Consider the following 20,820-nt stretch of genomic DNA (forward strand, 5'->3'; position numbering starts at 1 on the left):
TATACAGAACATGTGATTATCTTCTGGAGGTTTCTGCCATTTCTGCGGATAAGACGTTTTGTGTAGCGCCTTGTCATCTGAGCCGGGGTGTGAGGACGCAGGCAGGGTGTGGTACACCGTCACCCACGTGCTGTGACTCAGCGGTGCGGCTCAGAGAAGAAATGTGACGTGACTTGATCCGCGCACAAGTGAACTTTCAACCCCTGGTAGAAATCTGGGGGGGGGGCGCCTTATCACGTTTTGTTTTGGCTCGCATAAAATCAGCGAGGAAGAAAAACGCGGAAGTACCAAAAAACACCAAGAAGAAGAAGCAGCAGAAGAAGAAGAAGCAGCAGCAGCAGCAGCAGAAGGACGCGGAAGTGGGATGTTTAGTAGTCGGACAGGGTTTGCTTAGAGCGCCCCAGGCTTCCGTGGAGTAAGGGTGGTGTTGGAAAAGGGTATTCGACAATGCGATGGGTAACTGCTGGGCATACTGCGCGACGATGTGTCGGAGAGAAGCCAGCAGAGCGGCAAGAGGCGGCGGGTGAGTGCAGCCTAGCAGACCGAGCTAGTGGTGTAGCTGGACCGCACCACCCTGCACCCAGCTCCGTTTAGCCGTCTCCCCAGCTAGCGTTAGCCGAGGCTAGCTAACCAGCCTAAAGTAAGAGTCCGGCACAGCCGCTCCTCCCGCCGCTGTGCCGGACTCGGTATTCCTATTTTGGAAAGACAAACCGCTCGAAGAAGCGTTTTCAGCCTGTCGGGGCCAACAGGGAATTCAGACCCCACCCCTGCGACCTGCAGGAGACCACCAACCAGCGTGGTGTAGGAGCTGTGTGGTTCAGATCTTCATCATTAGCTGCACAGTAAATCTGACGTCATGTGGTCTTCTCTCGTCTTGCATATCAAACGTGGTTTCTGGCGTCCCTTGCTGTTAGTTAGCTTTGTGGCCAGTCTCTCTTTTTTCCTGTCCTGATCACTACCGGGGGCACTTGTAGATGACTGGTCACACTTACTCATAACGCTGATGGAGACTGGGTGATGTTAAATTAAACCTCCCCTTTCTGGGTGTATTTTATTATATTCTGTAGCACTGTAGGACTGAATGTATTCCATGGTGAAACAGCCTGGACAGTAACCAGGGAGGTGAAACAGCCTGGACGGTAACCAGACAGTAACTAGGGAGGTGAAACAGCCTGGACAGTAACCAGACAGTAACCAGGGAGGTGAAACAGCCTAGTCAGTAACCAGGGAGGTGAAACAGCCTGGACGGTAACCAGGGAGGTGAAACAGCCTGGACAGTAACCAGACAGTAACCAGGGAGGTGAAACAGCCTGGACAGTAACAAGACAGTAACCAGGGAGGTGAAACAGCCTGGACGGTAACCAGGGAGGTGAAACAGCCTGGACAGTAACCAGACAGTAACCAGTGAGGTGAAACAGCCTGGACAGTAACAAGACAGTAACCAGGGAGGGGTTGCTATAGGGCACTTTTTTTACAAGGATGGGACAGGATCATTCATGTGTGACCCCGCTTAGATTTTATGATATTTTTTTTGAGTTTATTTTTATTTTAACATTTTTTTATTTTAGATGTTATTTCTCCTCACAAGCTGAGTTCAAAACTGCACTTGGTCATTGGGTTTTATGACGACGCCAGGTGGAAAAAGTTTAAAATGTCCGCGGGTCATTGTTGTTGCTCTCGTGTCTCCTTCATTACTTCTACAGGTCAAAGTATTTCAGGAGCAGCACTACCGGGGAGCATTACACCATAGAGGTAGGAGGTGTAGGTTTTCACCACATTTCTCTCCTGTTTTGCTTGTGGAAATATTTCGAGTGGTTTCATCTCAGCTGAACTCTTCCTTTTGCAGTTTGAAAACCTTGTGGAAAGCGATGAGGTAAGCGTGGCCCCCCTCTCGCCTCCTCGCTCATCTCACAGCCTGTGACAGCTGTACTTAGCTTCATGGATGAACCGCTGGCAGAGTTCCTCACTCATCTCTATTGTTTTTCTTTCTGATTGTTGCCCCTCCCAAAAATATTAATTAAAATATGGTTTATAATGTTTTACAGATGTACAGTCTACTGAAAGGCTGCGTAACTTTGTTAAAGGGGCCCATCGGGCCCCCTTCAGGTCTAAACTCGGAACAGAATCCTCCCTGACAGCTCTCCATGTCAATTCTAACCATGCAGTATTCAAGTATAGGATTTCCCCCCCTTTTTCTCCCCAATTGTACTTGGCCAATTACCCCACTCTTCCGAGCCGTCCCGGTCGCTGCTCCACCCCCTCTGCCGATCCAGGCAGGGCTGCAGACTACCACATGCCTCCTCCCATACATGTGGAGTCACCAGCCACTTCTTCTTACCTAACAGTGAGGAGTTTCACCTGGGGGGACGTAGCGCGTGGGAGGGTCACGCTATTCCCCACAGTAACCCTCCCCCCCCGAACAGGCGCCCCGACCGACCAGAGGAGGCGCTAGGGCAGCGACCAGGACACATACCCACATCCGGCTTCCAACCTGCAGACATGGCCAACTGTGTCTGTAGGGACGCCCGACCAAGCGGGAGGTAACGTGGGGATTCGAACAGGCGTTCTCCGGTAACACGGGGATTCGAACCAGCGATCCCTGTGTTGGTAGCCAATGGAATAGTCCGCTACGCTACCTGGATGCCCCCCCCCCCTTTTTTTTTCTTACCTAGGGCATAACATAGATAGCTGTCAATACAATACCAGACATACCAAGATGTGCTGCAGTATTCTTAGCTGTAAGCTGTAAAATATCATGTTGTCTGTCGTTTTTCATTCCAGGCTGAGAGTCCACAGCCCTGCCCAAGGTGCGTTGATTCGAGACTCAACAGAAATAAAGACCTGATAATGGGCAGCGTCCCATAGTAAAAAAGATGGGACAATTTTCCAGTTTGCTGAGATGTCTTTTGTGTCCTTCCGTTGTTGTTACGTTGCTAGACCCATCAACGAAGATGAGATCAGGCACCTCAGAGACCACCGCTATGCCGCGATCTCGGACAAGCAGACCTTGATAGACCAGCGGCTGCAGGCAGAGGTAAGAGCACGCCAGTGAGGAGAACACTTTGTAAAGCGAGTGCAGCTGAGGACTCCGATATGTTAAAGCCAACAACAGAAAACATGTATTTCCCTTTATGGCTTCATGCAAGTACTTGTGAAGCCGTGATGTTGCATAGATATACAGACCCCATATTTTCTTTTTTTTTATTATTTTAGAGGTGTTTTGCTTTTCCTTTGCAGCATTGTTTCTTTCTGTTTTTTAATCGTTTTGTTTGAATTTGTTTTTTGTTTCTTCATTTTGTTGTTTCTGCTCAGTTAGAGGAACAAGAGGAGAAGTTAAGGCTAGAAGAGGAGGCTAGAAATGCCGCCCAGCGCGAGGCTGCCAGGTTGGCGCGTGAGCGAAAGTTGAAGGAGGTGAGGCGGCACTCGAGCGCTCCCTTCCGTACAGCCGTACTGCCAACCCCCACCTTACGGCCCAACTAATGCTGCTGCTCGAACCTCGCCTCACACTAACGCTGTCCAACATGACCGAGCCGGTTTCCCTGATTTGAACTTTTTCAGACTGTTGTTTTTCCTCTGCTCGCTTTCCAAGCCTGCACTTGACTTGTAGTGGAGTGAACGGGTTTCATTTAGTTGTGTTTTATTCTAATGATCTAATTTATTCACTTGTTTTTGGCGCTGTTTCTATTTCTCATCATACCTTTTGAAACCGGATGGTAACTGGTGGTTGCAGTCCAAACTTAGCGGTTTCAGCTAGCAACGCCGTCAGTGCGATCCTAAGGCAGCACAATAAATGTACAGGGGTTTATTTTTTTATTGACTGCTTGCAAGATGACACGGAAGCCTACAGTCACACGTGGTACAAAGACAACTGGGCCCTCAGTTATTGCACAGAGACGGTGCAGCACATACAATGGGGCTGAAGTCCATACCAAAAAACAAGCAGGCGTTAGCGGTCACCTTAATGCTTAACTTAAAACAAATAAAATGAGAAAACAAATCCAGTTCACTAAACGGTAACCTAAAAGCACAGTTTGTGTTGAAAAAGATTTTTAAAAAAAACTTCGTGTGTCGCTATTGGACTGGGAGGCTGCAGCATGTCTGCCATAACGAACCCAGACTCGGATACGTATGTAGGCTGTAGTGCGTCGCCCAGTGGAGGCTTAACCTCGTGTGATAATCGCACGTTGGTGAAAATTCTGACTCCGTAAACCTTTCGAGGGTCATTACGGTGGCTGCGGTTATTAAGTAATACCCCAGAGATCTGCAGCTCTCCATGGTGACCGACTTCACCGTGGACAGAGAGGAGAACCATTTGCATGGGGAATTCTAATGGCCATAGGGGCTACAGCCACACAGTGTGGGGGGAATGATGGCCCAACTAGAAAATCAGTCAGAAAGAGGCACTTTGAGGGCGTCCGGGTGGCGTGGCGGTCTATTCTGCTGCCAACCAACACGGGGCTCGCCGGTTTGAATCCCCGTGTTACCTCCGGCTTGGTCAGGTGTCCCTACAGATACAATTGGACGTGTCTGCAGGTGGGAAGCCGGATGTGGGTGTGTCTGCTGGTCGCTGCACTAGCACCTCCTCTGGTAGGTCGGGGGGGGGGGGACTGGAGGGGAATAGCGTGATCCTCCCACACACTACATCCCCCCCCGGCGAAACTCCTCACTGTCAGGTTAAAAGAAGTGGCTGGTGACTCCACATGTATGGGAGGAGGCATGTGGTAGTCTGCAGCCGGATACAATTGGGTAGAAAAATGAGGCGAAATCCAATAACGACAACAACAAAAAAGAGAAGGGCACTTTGCTCACTACCCCAGCTCTGGATTCCTCTTGCTTTCAGATTCTCTCTTCTAAGATGCAGCATAACTGATACAGGGCGGCTGTGATGGGCATAATGACAAATCCAGACAAATGTCTCCAGCTGGTTCTGGTGCCTACTCTTCACAGCTATACTGTCAAAGAAACATTAACCTTTCATTACTGACTCCAATGTGACAATAAGAGAATGACCTTCAGAGAGCACGCTGTTTCTCATAACTAGAGAGCCCAGGACTGAGATCTGCCTGCTGGAGAAACGGTTTTATTCGAACTCGGGAAATCCTCGACCCCAGCTTTTTATTTTGTCAGCCCAGTTTGTTTCGATACTTTCTCTAGTACTGAGAAATATCATGCACCAAAAGCTCTGTCCAGCTGTTCATATCACAGTTCACAATATTCAGCAAAGAAAAATAACAACTTTTTTTGGGGTGGGGGGGGTAATCCCGTTCCATTCTCTTTTATTGTGCAAAAGATGCCGACAGACGTCTTCCCAAGGCCTCTGAGATAATAACACGAGGCCTAGGGACGCGACGCCACAGAGATCGGGATGTCTTGTTTCCTGTTTTGTTGTCATTCCACTGCTTTTCTTGCGCTCACCATTTTGTTCCGTTGACCACACTTGCTTACATACTTCCTGCCCTAGATGGTAACCAGTCTGCTCATGAGCATCTTTACTAACAAAACCTGTCCTGGATGATTCATATCATCCGTATTTGTTTGCTTGGTTTTTGTTCTGTTTTTTAAAAAATTTTGCTCGTGCGTTCTTTCTAAGCAGCTGGCTGCCCAGAGGACAAGGGGTCGAGCCGATGGTGCCGCTGGTGAGAGTCAGCAGAGGAAGTAAGTTTGATGTAAAAAGTTCAGTCCTGTTCGACCGTTTGAGAAGCTGGAAACAGAGTGCAGTCATGAGGTTCTTAAAGTGGACCTCAGTACTGGATTCATTTCACATTGTGATTAGATATACTATGAGCTCAAATTCTCCGTAGAAATATTCGTGTAAAGATGTCTATAGAGGACCATTGTTCTTCTTATGGTAGCATAGAACATATCCGGCATGAGGAATATTAGTCGCATCCGCCCTTTAACATTCAGTTGTTGTCAGTTGGCTCAAGAACTGACGGAGTGGTCTGCTCCTCATAAATATTCACAGTTGCCCTTTGATTGACATGTAAAAATAAGGGGTGATGATGGTGGGTGGGGTTTCATAGTTTGATGACTTGGTCTGATTGGCTGTATGTAAATGGGTGTGTGATGACATAAGTATCGCAAAAGAAGCTGAACCATGGATGAGCTCTTCTAAAAGGAGAACAAGAAACAGAATTCTACCTTTTTTCTCCAGTAGAAAGACAGTACAAACTACATGACAGGGGCGTCCGGCTGGTGTGGCGGTCTATTCCGTTGCTTACCAACAGGAGGATCGCCGGTTCAAATCCCTGCGTTACGTCCGGCTTGGTCGGGCATCCCTACAGACACAATTGGCCAAGTCTGCGGGTGGGAAACCGGATGTGGGTATGTGTCCTGGTCGCTGCACTAGCGCCTCCTCTGGTCAATCCGGGCGCCTGCTCAGGGAGGGAGGGGGAACTGGGGGGAATAGCGTGATCCTCCCACATGCTACGTCCCCCTGGTGAAACTCCTCACTGTCAGGTGAGAAGAAGCGGCTGGTGACTCCACGTGTATGGGAGGAGGCATGTGGTAGTCTGCAGCCCTCCCCGGGCCGGGTACAATTGGGGGAGAAAAAGGGGAAGAAAATCCAAAAAACAAATATAAAAAACTACATGAGAAAGTAATAAGTGGTAGTAGAAAATATCACGTTTCAGTTTCAGTCCATTTTTAGAAACGTCACAAGAAATGTGAAGGCAGCACTCTCAGGGCTGAATTTCATTTCAGTTTTGCCAGTAATGAAGCAGAGGTTCTTGGGGAACTTTGTCGTGGTCAAGGCAAGCGTTCACAGCTGAGACATGCTAGTTCATCCAGATATCAAGACAGCTGTTAGTCCTTAAAAACTCCACTAAGTCAACAAAAACTGACATCACTAAGTTTTGTTGACTGCTCATTTTGTGTCTACAAATTTCGGGCCACATCCAGACCAGATGCTGTGCTGCGTATCTGGGCGAGTGTCTTTTTGTTTGGCCCTGTTACGCCACCATGACTTGGTAGTGTACCACTGAATGTTTATGGGAGCATTATCTGGTGTGCGGACTCTTAGTGTTTATCATGTGGATGTGCGTGCTTTTGTGGACTTTTTTTGTATCATTTTGTTTGGACCTATATGGAATGAACTACCAGTTCTGCTCTTTGTGTGTCCTTTGTCATCCTGTTCCAGGCAGAACCCTGGGGAAGACTTTGACGTCTATCTCCAAAATGTGAAAGCCCAGTCGGAGGCCTTCAGGACCAGCAGTGAGTGACCTGTCCAGGCTATATTGTAGTCGCACAATATACAAGGACAAAACAAATAAGCTAATACACAAATTGTAGTGAAACTCTTCTGTTACCGTGCTCTAATTTACACCTTTCAGTCTGTTTGATCGTTTTGATAAATCTACTACTAGTACTACTACTACTGCCGCTACTTCCGGCTGCTCCCGTTAGGGGTCGCCACAGCGAATCATCTGTTTCCATCTCTTCCTGTCCTCTGCATGTCCTCTGTCAGACCAGCCACCTGCATGTCCTCCCTCACCACATCCATAAACCTCCTCTTTGGCCTTCCTCTTCTCCTCTTCCCTGGCAGCTCCATATTCAGCATCCTTCTCCCAATATACCCAGCATCTCTCCTCTACACATGTCCAAACCATCTCAATCTTACCTCTCTTGCTTTGTCTCCAAACTGTCCAACCTGAGCTGTCCCTCTAATGTACTTGTTCCTAATCCTGTCCTTCTTCATCACTCCCAATGAAAATCTTATCATCTTCAACTCTGCCACCTCCAGCTCCACGGCCTGTCTTTTCGTCAGTGCCACTGTCTCCAAACCATATAACATAGCTGGTCTCACTACCGTCTTGTAAACCTTCCCTTTAACTCTTGCTGGTACCCTTCTGTCACAAATCACTCCTGACACTCTTTTCCACCCACTCCACCCTGCCTGCACTTTTCTTCACCTCTCTTCTGCACTTCCCATTACTTTGGACAGTTGACCACAAGTATTTAAACTCATACGCCTTCGTCACCTCTACTCCTTGCATCCTCACCATTCTGCTGTCCTCCCTCTCGTTCACGCATATGTACTCCGTCTTGCTCCTACTGACTTTCATTCCTCTTCTCTCCAGTGCATACCTCCATCTCCCCAGGCTCTCCTCAACCTGCTCCCTATTCTCACTACAGATCACAATGTCAACCGCGAACATCATAGTTCTCGGAGACTCCTGCCTGATCTCGGCCATCAACCTGTCCATCACCATTGCAAACAAGAAAGGGCTCAGAGCCAATCCTTGATGTAATCCCACCTCCACCTTGAACCCATCTCTTTCAGATCCCGCCTCCTACATAAGATACAGTCCGCCTGTGTGCACTTTCCTCCACTTTTCCTCCACTCTTATACGTCACCCTGTGTTCCTCTTCGTGAAATATGTATTCACCACAGCCATTTCATCCTTTTCGCAAAATCCACCATCCTTCCACATTCCTCTCCTTGACACCATACCTACCCATCACCTCTGTTCCCCTCACCAACATGCCCATTGAAGTCTTGTCCAATCACCACTCTCTCCTCGTTGTGTACCCTCTCCACCACGTCATCCAACTGCCTCCAGAATTCTTCTTTCTCTTCCACTTCACACCCAACTTGCGGGGCATATGTGCTGATAACATTCATCACACCTTCGATTTCCAGCTTCATACTCATCACTCTGTCTGACACTCTCTTCACCTCCAGCACACTCTTGATATTCCCTTCCTTCAGAATTACCCCTACCCCATTTTTCCTCCCATTCACACCATGGTAGAAGAGTTTGAACCCACCTCCGATGCTCCTGGCCTTACTCCCCTTCCACCTGGTCTCTTGCACACACAGTATATCTACCTTCCTTCTCTCCATCATATCAGCCAGCTCTCTCCCTTTACCAGTCATAGTGCCAACATTCAAAGTTCTGACCCCCTTCTCTACACTCCTACCCTTCCTCCTCTCTCGCTGCCTCTGAACATGCCTTCCCCCTCTCCTTCGCCCAACAGTAGCATAGTCTCCACCGGCAGCCTTTTGGCCAACAGTACCGGTGGCGGTTGTTGGTAACCCGGGCGTCGACCGATCCGGTATGGAAATCTGATTTATGATCCGCAAATTTGATTTGGCAAAGGTTTTACACCTGAAGACCTTCCTGATGCAATCCTCCCCATTTATCCGAGCTCAGGACCAGCACTGAGAATACACTGGCTTGTGCATCCTCCGTGGCTGGGTGTGATCTTTTTGATAAATACCTGCCTGATATTTCTTGAAGTTGCTGGAAACTTTAAAACACTGTTTCCCAGAACCAGTAACTGGTGAACGGCAAAAAAGGTTTCACCATCCTCTTACAGTAGGCTGATGTTTCTTCTGGCAGGGCTGTCATCCGAGACGAATGTGGCCACTCCCAACACTGAGTACAGCTGGGATTTTACCACCAAGACCCGCTCCACCAACGATGACGGGACCTCGCTAGACCTCGAGTGGGAGGACGAGGAAGGTGGGAACTGTTTCCTAGCCGAGTTATTGATTCCCCGACATCCTCGGCCACACTATTACACTGTATTGGATAATGTCAGAAACGCCTGATGGATCACATCACATCATCTATTCCAAATGAACACCCCATCCCCCCTCCTGCCACATGGGGCTGAGGTCACTTGACAACCAAGCCCATTTCTATCTTTCTTTTTTTTTAAGCCCGCACATCAGCAGAGCAGGGAAGTGGTAGTAGCGCAGACCATTGGCCATCTGTGCACATGGCCTACGTGCATAATCCCTTCTCCCATTTCTCACATACATTCACAAACGCCAGACGTGGAATTAGTCAGCACGACTGGATCTCCGGTGGTCATTCCAGGGGGAATCCATTTCCCAGCAGCGCCGCCGATGTAGAACAGTGATCACACAATTAATCATCTTATTCACGATGACAAAGACCGTCGCTGTTGTGTTCACCACATACACCAGTTTAAAATGGCTGACATGAGTTTTGTGTGCTCAGTGGAAATGTATACGAGAAAACAAATGGATGTCTGTTTTTAGAACAACAGGAGGTTGAGCACAGCCCGGCATTTGATCTCGGAGCAGAGATAACTGAGTGGGCGGTGTGGGTTTATGTCGGCCCTTTTCAGATAGGGACAGTGTGGAACGCACTTGAGCTAGACTTGATGCACTCTGCAGGTTACCCTGTGGCAGATGGTGTCAGTGCAAAACCAGTGGTATTAACGCCAAGCCCTCAATACCGGGTCTTTTTATTCATTTATTTTTGATCCCCCCCCACACACACACTTTTTTTTTTCTCCCCAATTGTACTTGGCCGATTACCCTATTTTTCCGAGCCGTCCCAGTCGCTGCTCCACCCCCTCTTCCGATCCGGGGAAGGCTGCAGACTACCACATGCCTCCTCCCATACATGTGGAGTCGCCGGCCGCTTCTTTTCACCTGACAGTGAGGAGTTTCGCCAGGGGGACGTAGCGCGTGGGAGGATCACACTACCCCTCCCCCCTCAGTCCCCCCCCCCCCCCCGAACAGGCGCCCCGACCGACCAGAGGAGGCGCTAGCGCGGCGACCAGTACATATCCGACTTCCCTCCCGCAGACACGGCCAATTGTGTCTGTAGGGACGCCCAACCAAGCCAGAGGTAACACAGGGATTCGAACAGGCGAGCCCCGTGTTGGTAGGTAACAGAATAGACCGCTACGCCACCCAGATGCCCCGGTTCTTTTTATATTAAAGAAACATTGGCAACAGGGGTAAATGAATAAACATGCACAGCACCACTGCCACCACAGTGAAAAGATGAGCTGTAGCTCCGTCGGCCACCAGGAGGCCACAGGTGCTGACACTTTCAGGGGCCTGTGGCAAATGTGATTATCATCATTCATCAGTTAGTTGAGTTTAATAATAACGTCTGGCCTCCTTGACTCATAGGGATGAACTGCGCCGTTCCAACCTGGGAGAGGTCTCGGACCGAGGAGGACATCCTGCGAGCGGCGCTGAGGCCCAGCAGCAAGCGGCTGGACAGCGGCCCGCCCTCGGCCTCGGAGGACTCCAGTGCGCTGGAGTGGGAGAATGACTTTGTGAGTACACACGCCGAGGACAACCCAGACTCTGAGTTTGAGGGTTTTGTCAACCCCGTCATCGACAATCCCTCGGAGGAAGCGCGAGGCAGCGGCCTCCGCTCGGCCATCCAGGACAGATAGTGTCCGGCACCAAAGCGACGGTATCTAGTGTGCACTTCATTTCAATGCCCCCCCCCCCCCCCCAGATTTTCACTTCATCCGATGGAAAGTCAAGATTGTGACTCCTCATTTAGCGGGAGAGTCCCACGCTTTGGTAGTTCGTCTTGAGTGTTAGTTTTTCACCACAAACGCAAAGGTGTAAGAGAGGTTTTGACAAGCGCAGACGGCATCTTTCTTCAGTGCCTTGTTTTTTTTGTTGTTGCTAAGGTTAGCCAACCGATAGTCGATAATACTTAACCACAATGCAAACTGCCCAGGAAGGGCATACAACACTTTTTTGCAGCATGTTTTACAATTTCAAGCTGTGTAAGCATACAGATGCTTTCAGAAGAGCATCGCACTGCACTCGGCGATGCAGGTTTGCCAGAGAGGAGGCCTTCGGCCATGTGGAAACACTGTCAGCCATTATGCCCACTTGTTTTCAGGCCAGGAATGAGTCGTTTTATTTCTTCTCCTCTTTATTTAAGGGTCATTTATCGTTTGATCAATAATGTTTTGAAGAAAATTGTGTTTTCAAAGCTACTGCTTCAAAATGAAGGTTGCTGGGCCTTAATAGTTGTCAGAATGTGTGTGCGAGGCTGAACCACATTGTTGTATTATTCATTCAATGAAATCAAAATGACCACTGACTTGTCTTCTCCCACGTCTTGCTCTCTTTGTCCTACACTCTGTTTTATGCCTTTCCTCCCCCTGCTGTGAAGCAATCAACAGTGATTATTGACGAGGTGATTAAAAGTTTATTTATACTTGAGGCGTCCGAGTAGGGTGGCGGTCTAGTCCGTTGCCTACCAACATGGGGATCGCCGGTTCGAATCCCCGCGTTACCTCCGGCTTGGTCGGGCATCCCTACAGACACAATCGGCCGTGTCTGCAGGGTGAGAAGCCGGATGTGGGCGTGTGTCCTGGTCGCTGCACTAGCGCCTCCTCTGGTCAATCCAGGCGCCTGTTCAGGGGGGGGAACCGGGGGGAATAGCGTGATCCTCCCACACGCTACGTCCCCCTGGTGAAACTCCTCACTGTCAGGTGAAAAGAAGCGGATGGCGGCTCCGCATGTATGGGAGGAGGCACGTGGTAGTCTGCAGCCCTCCCCGGATCAGCAGAGGGGGTGGAGCAGAGACCGGGACGGCTTGGGAGAGTGGGGTAATTGGCCGGATGCAATTGGGGAGAAAAAGGGGTGGAAATCCAAAAAAAAAAAAAAAACTTTATACTTGAATTTGGTTTTTAGGTCACGTTAATTCTTGAGTGAAACAGTCGAATATTTTTAGGCAAATTTATCTGAAAAGATGTTAAAATAAAAAATCAAAGCTATCATGAGCGACTTATGTGACCTGAACAATGTAGGAAAGTAGACCATGTAGTTAATTATCCCTTCCCAGCTTGCCTATTTCGCTCTCTATAACCAACTCGCCTGCTTGTTTATTTTCTCCTCTGCCACGTACCTCCCTGGGAAGTGTTTAACAGACATGGTCCTTTTCTAATCGGGGTCAAAGCATTCTTGTGTTTGTTTCTATAATTATTATTATTGCAGGTTGTTCTGCCCTAAATGTGTCTGGAGCTTAGAAACAACAAGGCCTTGAGGCAGCAAACTTGGTCAGCAGGTTCTAACCCTTCTCACTACTCGTAAAATTTTTTTTTTAAATCGGCCTGTAGGTGGCGCTATTACGAGCCACTTTACATTTTGGCCTGTATCTTAAGAACTATTTGGTCTAGAGTTGAATTTCTCATTTCTCCTGAATCCTTGGCTCGTGCCGGAGCTAAACTTTTTATTTCCGTCATTGAATTTTCCGCCATTTTGGATTTTTGAAAAAAACATGCTTTTTTTTTCTTTTTCTTTTTTTTAAACTCCCCCTAGACTGCTGATCTCAGTGGCCCGCGACAAAAAGATTTCCAAAAGAAATTTGATAAGTAAAACCGTTTGTCTGCAACAGGCCAATCAAATTTGGGGCTTGGCCCATATTGATGGAATGAGCCGTATCTTGTGAACGCAATGTCTAATTGTCATGATATTTGTGACGTTGTATCACAAGGGGCTAAAAAATACACCCTCCAAAACTATTTTCACATTTGGTATGCTGCACCTTCATCATGCATCGTGCTAATGACAGATGAGATGACAGCTTGATCATGGAAACAACATGGCTGCCACCAGCCAATCAAATTTCAGCTGCCAATACAGATACGTCTGTATGACTAATCGTCATGAAATTTGGTTTACATGTGCAGGTATGCTCCAGCATCAGCCTGACGGTGGCGCTGTCACAACTCACTTTACATTTTGGCATCTAGCTCAAAAAAATATTCTGTCTTGACTCAAAACTTTGGCTCCTCCCAAATCCTTGGGTCATGCCCAATCATGTGCAAGTAAACGCCAGATGTTAGCCAACAACATTTGGTCAGAATGTGAATAGGTGCCAATAGGTAGTGCTTGTCTGAAATTGCCTGGACCCCAATAACTGCCACTTGCAGCTTAATTATTGTAGTTAATGTCATGACAATTTAAAACCCTGCTGCTAGCCTACTCTGAAAACTGCAGTGGAAAAAATGAATTTGACGTTTATTTTGTTCATTCACGGTACCTGTGTTTTGCAATAATTATGCATTGATAGGGGCGTCCAGGTAGTGTAGCAGTCTATTCCATTGCTTACCAACACGGGCATCGCCGGTTCAAATCCCCGTGTTACTTCCGGCTTGGTCGGGCGTCCCTACAGACACAGTTGGCCGTGTATGGGGTGGGAAGCCGGATGTGGGTATGTGTGTCCTGGTCGCTGGACCAGCGCCTCCTCTGGTCGGTCGGGGCGCCTGTTCGAGGGGGGAGGGGGAACTGGGGGTGATCCTCCCACACACTACGTCCCCCTGGTAAACCTCCTCACTGTCAGGTGAAAAGAAGCGGCTGGCGACTCCACATGTATCGGAAGCAACGTGGTAGTCTGCAGCCCTCCACAGATCGGCAGAGGGGGTGGCGCCGCGACCGGGATGGCTCGGAAGAGGGGTAATTGGCCAAGTACAATTGGGGAGAAAAGGGGATGGGGGAGATCAAAAAAAATTATGCGTTGATGAAAAATACAATTGTAAATATACAGAACTCCCACATTGAACCAATGGAAATGAGGGGACATTTTACAAGATGGCATTCGCATGCAACCAAGTGTACACAACAGCTCTGGCCAAGCGCACAATTCATGGGTCATTGTAGGACTACTGGGTTTTAAGCCCGGCCTCACTCAAATTGTCATTTCGACAGGACAGCAAACTGATTTCTTAGACTGGTTCTCCTGCTCATGGTTTACAACATACCGAGGCTGCACCCTGCGAACAGAACAGGCAAGGGCCAGACTGATGATGTCTGATTAGCGATCATAATGAGATGGGAAATTCTTGTCAAAAGGGTAAGAGTTGTGGAGCAATCCACTCAGTGACCTCATGGGGTATCGGCACCCCATGTTCAGGTGGCACGATGTTTTTGCTTACTGATTTGGATGCATTTCAACGACAGAACAATGCAATGGTTTGAAAAGTTTTTTTTTTAATGTGGGGAAACAAGTTGGTGTCAGTCTAAACAAGTATGCTGATGACAGCATGTATTTTGTATATAAAGTCACACGGTACTCTGGCTCGTGTCAGGTACTCTGGCTCGTGTCAGTCAGATATATCGGAGCCAGTTCTGTCCTGCACAGGAATCGGCTTTGTCCTTGCCCTGTGCAGAAACGGCATCTTTTGTTCCTTTTAACCAGGATCACCCCCCTTTTTCACTCTGAATGTAGTGCATTTTTCTAGTCGCGTTCGCACATCTGGATTATAATCCTGACTTCTGTGTGTTCTTTGCTCTTACGGGACGTCCACTGAATTTTCCAATACATGTATATATGCACTGTTTCCTGCACAGAAAGAGAAGGGAGTTATTCTGCAGCAAAGTGACCTTGCTGTTTTATAACATCTTGAAATTAACTGAGTTTTCGCAGTAGTTTTAGATTTCTGAGTATGCTTTTTTTCAACTCAGTCACACATTTTGACAGAATTTTGATGTAACTGATCAATCATTGCAGATTTCTGTAAAAACTGTAACTTAACATTCCTTGTCACAGCAGAAGTCTGAGAATGAATAAAACACGGTGACAGGCTTGCCCAGTACATGCGTTTTCTATTACAGTCATGATCATGTTAATACTTTAATCGGCTCTGTGCATAACTGTAGTCCCCTGACTTCCGGTTTCTACTGCAGCGGTCGTCCCAGTTTCCTGTTTTTTGGCGTGTGCTATTGACAATGGCATATTTTTCACGATGCCTGCAAGATTTACCATGGATAAATGTCAACCACATGCACAGAACTGTCGACAAACTTTCACCTGCACCTACCAGCAAACGGGTGAAAAGTTTGAAGTTGTACATATCAAGTTACGTCCAGAATTCCATCCATTCCTCTGTCCATCCATCCGTCCGCTCATCCATATATTGTGGATGTAACTTTTCACCGTTAAATTTTGCAGGTGTTGCGAAAAATATGCCATCATCAATAGCACACGCCAACAAACAGGAAACTGGTATGACCGCTGCAGTAGAAACCGGAAGTCAGTGGACTACAGTTACGCACAGAGTCGATTGATAATTGTGATGTACTTTTCTTTTTAAAACTGGTCATCTGGTCAGCACCATTAACTGTTTATCGCAACATGCCATGGAAGGGAAGTAGCTTTTCACCTGTGCTTTGGCCATCATTATAGTGACATTTCATTTATAAAAAAAAAACCCACACATCTGGTATTCAGTTGGCAGAAACACTGTTAATCTCAGAAACGTGGCAACACATCAAATCTAGTCTACTCCCAAACAAGGAAACCTCAACACATGCACCACCAATTTGTTCAGTTCGTTTGGGTTCAAGAAAGTTGCTTGTGTGCACTTCTAACTATTGAGCTACTATTACTACTACCATTTTCGGCTGCTGCCATTAGGGGTCGCCACAGCGGGTCATCCGTTTCCATTTCTTCCTGTTCTCTGCATCTTCCTCTATGATGCAAGCCACCTTCATGTCCTCCCTCACAACGTCCATAGAACTCCTCTTTTCCTCTTCTCTGGCAGCTCCTGACACTCTTCTCCACCCACTCCACCCTGCCTGCACTCTCTTCTTCACCTCTCTTCTGCACTCCCCGTTACTTTGGACAGTTGACCCCAAGTATTTAAACTCCAACACCTTCGTCACCTCTACTCCTTGCATCCTCACCATTCCACTGTCCCCCCTCCCATTCACACATATGTATTCCGTCTTGCTCCTACCGACTTTCATTCCTCTTCTCTCCAGTGCATACCTCCTCCTCTCCAGGCTCTCCTCCACCTGCTCCCTACTCTCGCTACAGACCACAGTGTCATCTGCGAACATCATAGTTTTCGGAGACTCCTGCCTGATCTCATCCGTCAACCTGTCCATCACCATTGCAAACAAGAAAGGGCTCAGAGCCGATCCTCGATGTAATCCCACCTCCACCTTGAACCCATCTGTCATTCCAACCACACACCTCACCACTGTCACATTGCCCTCATACATATCCTGCACCAGTCCTACGTACTTCTGTGCAACTCCCGACTTCCTCATACATTTCGGCACCCTGTCGTATACTTTCTCTAAACACAATGTACGTAATTCCTTCTGACCTTCTCTATACTTCTCCATCAACATTCTCAAATCAAACATCGCATCTGTGGTGCTCTTTCATGGCATGAAACGATACTGCTGCTCGCTAATCGTCATCTCTCCTCTTAACCTAGCTTCTATTACTCTTTCCCATATCTTCATGCTCTAGCTGGTCAACGTTATACCTCTGTAGTTGTTACAGCTCTGCACATCACCCTTGTTCTTGAAAATCGGTACCAGTATGCTTCTTCTCCACTCCTCATTCCTCCTCTCACTTTCCAAGATTGTGTTAAACAATCTAGTTAAAAACTCCACAGCCATCTCTCCTAAACACCTCCATGCCTCCACAGGTATGTCATCTGGACCAACCGCCTTTCCACTCTTCATCCTCTTCATAGCTGCCCTCACTTCCTCCTTGCTAATCCACCGTACTTCCTGATTCACTATCCCTACATCATCCAACCTCTCTCTCTCATTTTCTTCATTCCTCTGCTCCTCAAACTACTCCTTCCACCTTCTCAATACACTCTTCTCGCTTGTCAGCACATTTCATCTCTATCCTTGATCATCCTAACTTGCTGCACATCCTTCCCAACTCGGTCCCTCTGTCTAGCTAATACAGCGGTCGGGAACCTATGGCTCGCGAGCCATATATGGCTCTTCCGGTGACGGCATATGGCTCCCAGACAATTTTGAGTTGAAAATTATTTTTTTTTCAAAAAAATCAGTTTGGAACTGATTTTAAAATACTTGTGATATTTCTTAATAATACTGTGTCATTTTAAAGTAAACAGAAATTAGTTTTGAAGATAAATTTCACGGGTCACGGGTCACCCGTGGGTCGGGTCGGGAACCAATGGCTCGCGAGCATGTCCGGGTCATTGTAAAGGTGAAGAAATCAATTTTATCAGATAGCCAACTAGTTTATCCGCTTCAACCCTTGTAACGGAAAAGATGGCGAAAAGAAAAAAAGACGATGATTACCGTGCATTCCAGGCTGCGTGGACAGAGGAATTTGCATTTGTGGAGAGAGCAGGATCTGCGGTATGTCTAATATGCAATGATAAAATTGCATCGATGAAACGGTCAAATATAAAGCGGCACTTCGATACGCACCATGCTTCATTTGCATCGAAATATCCAGCGGGGGACAGCAGGAAAAGGGCATGCGAGGAGCTACAGCGGAGAGTGCAGACGAGTCAGCAGCAACTACGTGTGTGGACCAAGCAAGGTGACGGGAATTCCGCTAGCTTTGCGGGGGCTTTGGCAATAGTAAGGAATGGAAAGTCCTTCACAGATGGCGAGTATGCCAAAACATTCATGCTTGATGTGGCCAATGAACTGTTTGATGACTTCCCAAATAAAGACAAGATAATCAAACGAATAAAAGACACGCCCCTGTCAGCAAGAACTGTGCACGATCGTAGCATCATGATGGCAAATCAAGTCGAGGAAACACAAATTAAGGACATAAACGCCGGGACATACTTTTCTCTCGCGTTAGATGAGTCAACAGACGTTAGCCATCTATCTCAGTGCAGTATCATTGCCAGGTATGCTGCAGGTGACACACTGCGTGAGGAAAGCTTGGCTGTTTTGCCAATGAAAGGGACAACAAGAGGAGAGGATTTATTCATGTCTTTCATGGAGTTTGCTAAAGAAAAAAAACTACCGATGGATAAACTTATTTCTGTCTGTACTGATGGTGCACCCTGTATGTTGGGGAAGAACAAAGGATTTGTAGCGCTTCTCCGTGAACATGAAAAGAGAGCCATCCTAAGTTTTCATTGCATCCTGCACCAGGAGGCGCTTTGCGCTCAGACGTGTGGCCAGGAGCTTGGCGAGGTGATGTCTCTGGTCATTCGAGTGGTCAACTTTATTGTTGCCCGAGCTTTAAATGATCGCCAGTTTAAAGCTCTGTTAGAAGAAGTTGGGAATCATTATCCCGGTCTGCTTTTACACAGCAACGTGCGTTGGTTGTCAAGGGGGAAGGTGCTCAGCCGTTTTGCAGCTTGCCTTAGTGAAATCCGGACTTTTCTTGAAACGAAAGGCGTCAAGCATCCTGAGCTAGACAACACTGACTGGCTCCTGCAGTTTCACTATCTCGTGGACATAACTGGCCATCTGAACCAGCTCAATGTGAAAATGCAAGGTATTGGAAATACAATCTCATCCCTTCAACAAGCAGTGTTTGCATTTGAAAGCAAGCTGGAAGTCTTTCTCAGGGACATTGAAACAGGTCGTCTTCTGCACTTTGAAAGACTGCAACAATTTAGAGATGCATGCTTAGCAAGTGACTCCACTCAACATCTGGATCTCCAGCAGCTAGCTGGCTTTACGTTCAATCTCCTGCAGTCATTCAAAGCACGTTTTGGAGAATTTCGTGCGCGCACTGGTCTTTTCAAGTTCATCACTCATCCACATGAGTGTGCAGTGGACAAAATCGACCTGACATGCATCCCCGGGGTCTCTATCGGAGACTTTGAGCTGGAAGTTGCTGACCTGAAGGCATCAGACATGTGGATGAGTAAGTTCAAGTCACTTAATGGAGAGTTGGAAAGTCTTGCGCGACAGCGAGCAGAGCTGGCGAGGGAACACAAGTGGACAGAAATTAAAAATCTTCAACCTGAAGACCAGCTGATTCTTAAAACTTGGAACGAGCTTCCTGTGACATACCACACAATGCAGCGTGTAAGTATTGCCGTATTGACCATGTTTGGCTCTACATATGCATGTGAACAGTCTTTCTCGCATATGAGGAACATTAAGACCAACCTACGCTCACGTTTAACTGATGGAAGCCTCAACGCCTGCATGAAGCTCAACCTCACCACGTATGAACCAGACTACAAGGCCATCAGCAAAACCATGCAGCACCAGAAGTCGCATTAAAAGTAAGACATATTTAATTTATTATACGTTAAAAATACTATATGGCTCTCAATGAAATATATTTAGAAATATTTGGCTTTTACGGCTCTCCCAGTCAAAAAGGTTCCCGACCCCTGCTCTATGGTAACAGTGTGAAACTGCAATGCGGCCCTCTAGTCATTTGTAATAATCGCAGAGGTCGTCTGATCTCGAGCCCATGCCTATCCGCCATGTCCGTGATTTGTAAAATAAACATTCCAGCGCAAATTACCTACCACATTTCGGGAAACACATAGGGCATCTGATAATATTAGTCCTTTTTTTTAGCAAGGTTTATATTTTTCCCACGCCTATTTTTTCTGCCTCTTTACCGGTCGAGAATTATGAAGGTTGTGGTGGAAATTATAAATGAAATTTAGATCTGGCCTCCCGGTACCTGTTTGCTGCTTCCGAAGACCCCTGGGCCAACCAAGCCCAAAAGGCCTCCTTCTTCAGCCTGACGGTTTCACACCAGCGGGCTCTAAGGTTGTCGCCTCGACAGGCACCGATGAACTTATGACCACAGCTCCTGCCTGCCGCATCTGCAAGAGAGGCTTTGAACATGGCCCGCTCAGACTCCATGTCCCCAGCCTCCCTCGGAATACACGAAAATTTCTTCCAGAGGTGGGAGTTGAAGACCTCATGGACAGAGGCCTCCGCCAGACGTACCCAGTTCACCCTCACTACACGTTTGGGTTTGCCAGGTCTGTCCAGCAGCCTTCCCCGCCATCTGATCCAACTCACCACCAGGTGGTGATCAGTTGACAGCTCTGCTCCTGTCTTCACCCGAGTGTCCAAAACATACGGCCGCAGATCTGATGATACGACCACAAAGTCTATCATCGATCTTCGGCCTAAGGTGTCCTGGTACCAAGTACACTTATGAACTACCTTATGTTCGAACATGGTGTTTGTTATGGCCAATCCATGACTCGCACAGAAGTCCAATAACAAGGCACCCCTCGGATTCTGATTGGGGAGGCCGTTCCTCCCAATCACACTCCTCCAGGTTTCTTCATCATTGCCCATGTGAGCATTGAAGTCCCCCAGCTGAACTATAGAGTCCCCAGGTG

At 47.6% G+C, this 20,820-nt stretch overlaps 1 protein-coding gene across 1 annotated transcript; it reads left to right on the forward strand.

Annotated features, from left to right (window-relative positions):
* The first annotated feature begins 326 nt into the window (after positions 1-326).
* On the forward strand, positions 327-15,329 carry ap1ar (adaptor related protein complex 1 associated regulatory protein). Its single transcript, XM_056296561.1, has 10 exons — positions 327-523; positions 1,704-1,752; positions 1,847-1,873; positions 2,782-2,807; positions 2,938-3,034; positions 3,313-3,411; positions 5,594-5,655; positions 7,139-7,212; positions 9,345-9,467; positions 10,901-15,329. Exons 1-10 carry the CDS (start codon positions 453-455, stop codon positions 11,170-11,172), a joined length of 900 nt encoding a protein of 299 aa, XP_056152536.1. The 5' UTR covers positions 327-452; the 3' UTR covers positions 11,173-15,329.
* The last annotated feature ends 5,491 nt before the right edge of the window (positions 15,330-20,820 follow it).

Source organism: Lampris incognitus, chromosome 1 (genome assembly GCF_029633865.1).
Source record: "Lampris incognitus isolate fLamInc1 chromosome 1, fLamInc1.hap2, whole genome shotgun sequence".
Taxonomy (NCBI): domain Eukaryota; kingdom Metazoa; phylum Chordata; class Actinopteri; order Lampriformes; family Lampridae; genus Lampris; species Lampris incognitus.

Bases quoted from the DNA above. Each gene is read 5' to 3' on its own strand.
- ap1ar (XM_056296561.1), top strand. From the start codon at position 453: ATGGGTAACTGCTGGGCATACTGCGCGACGATGTGTCGGAGAGAAGCC. The intron at 5,656-7,138 runs GTAAGTTTGATG...ATCCTGTTCCAG, and splicing joins GGTGAGAGTCAGCAGAGGAA to GCAGAACCCTGGGGAAGACT. The intron at 7,213-9,344 runs GTGAGTGACCTG...TTCTTCTGGCAG, and splicing joins GGAGGCCTTCAGGACCAGCA to GGCTGTCATCCGAGACGAAT.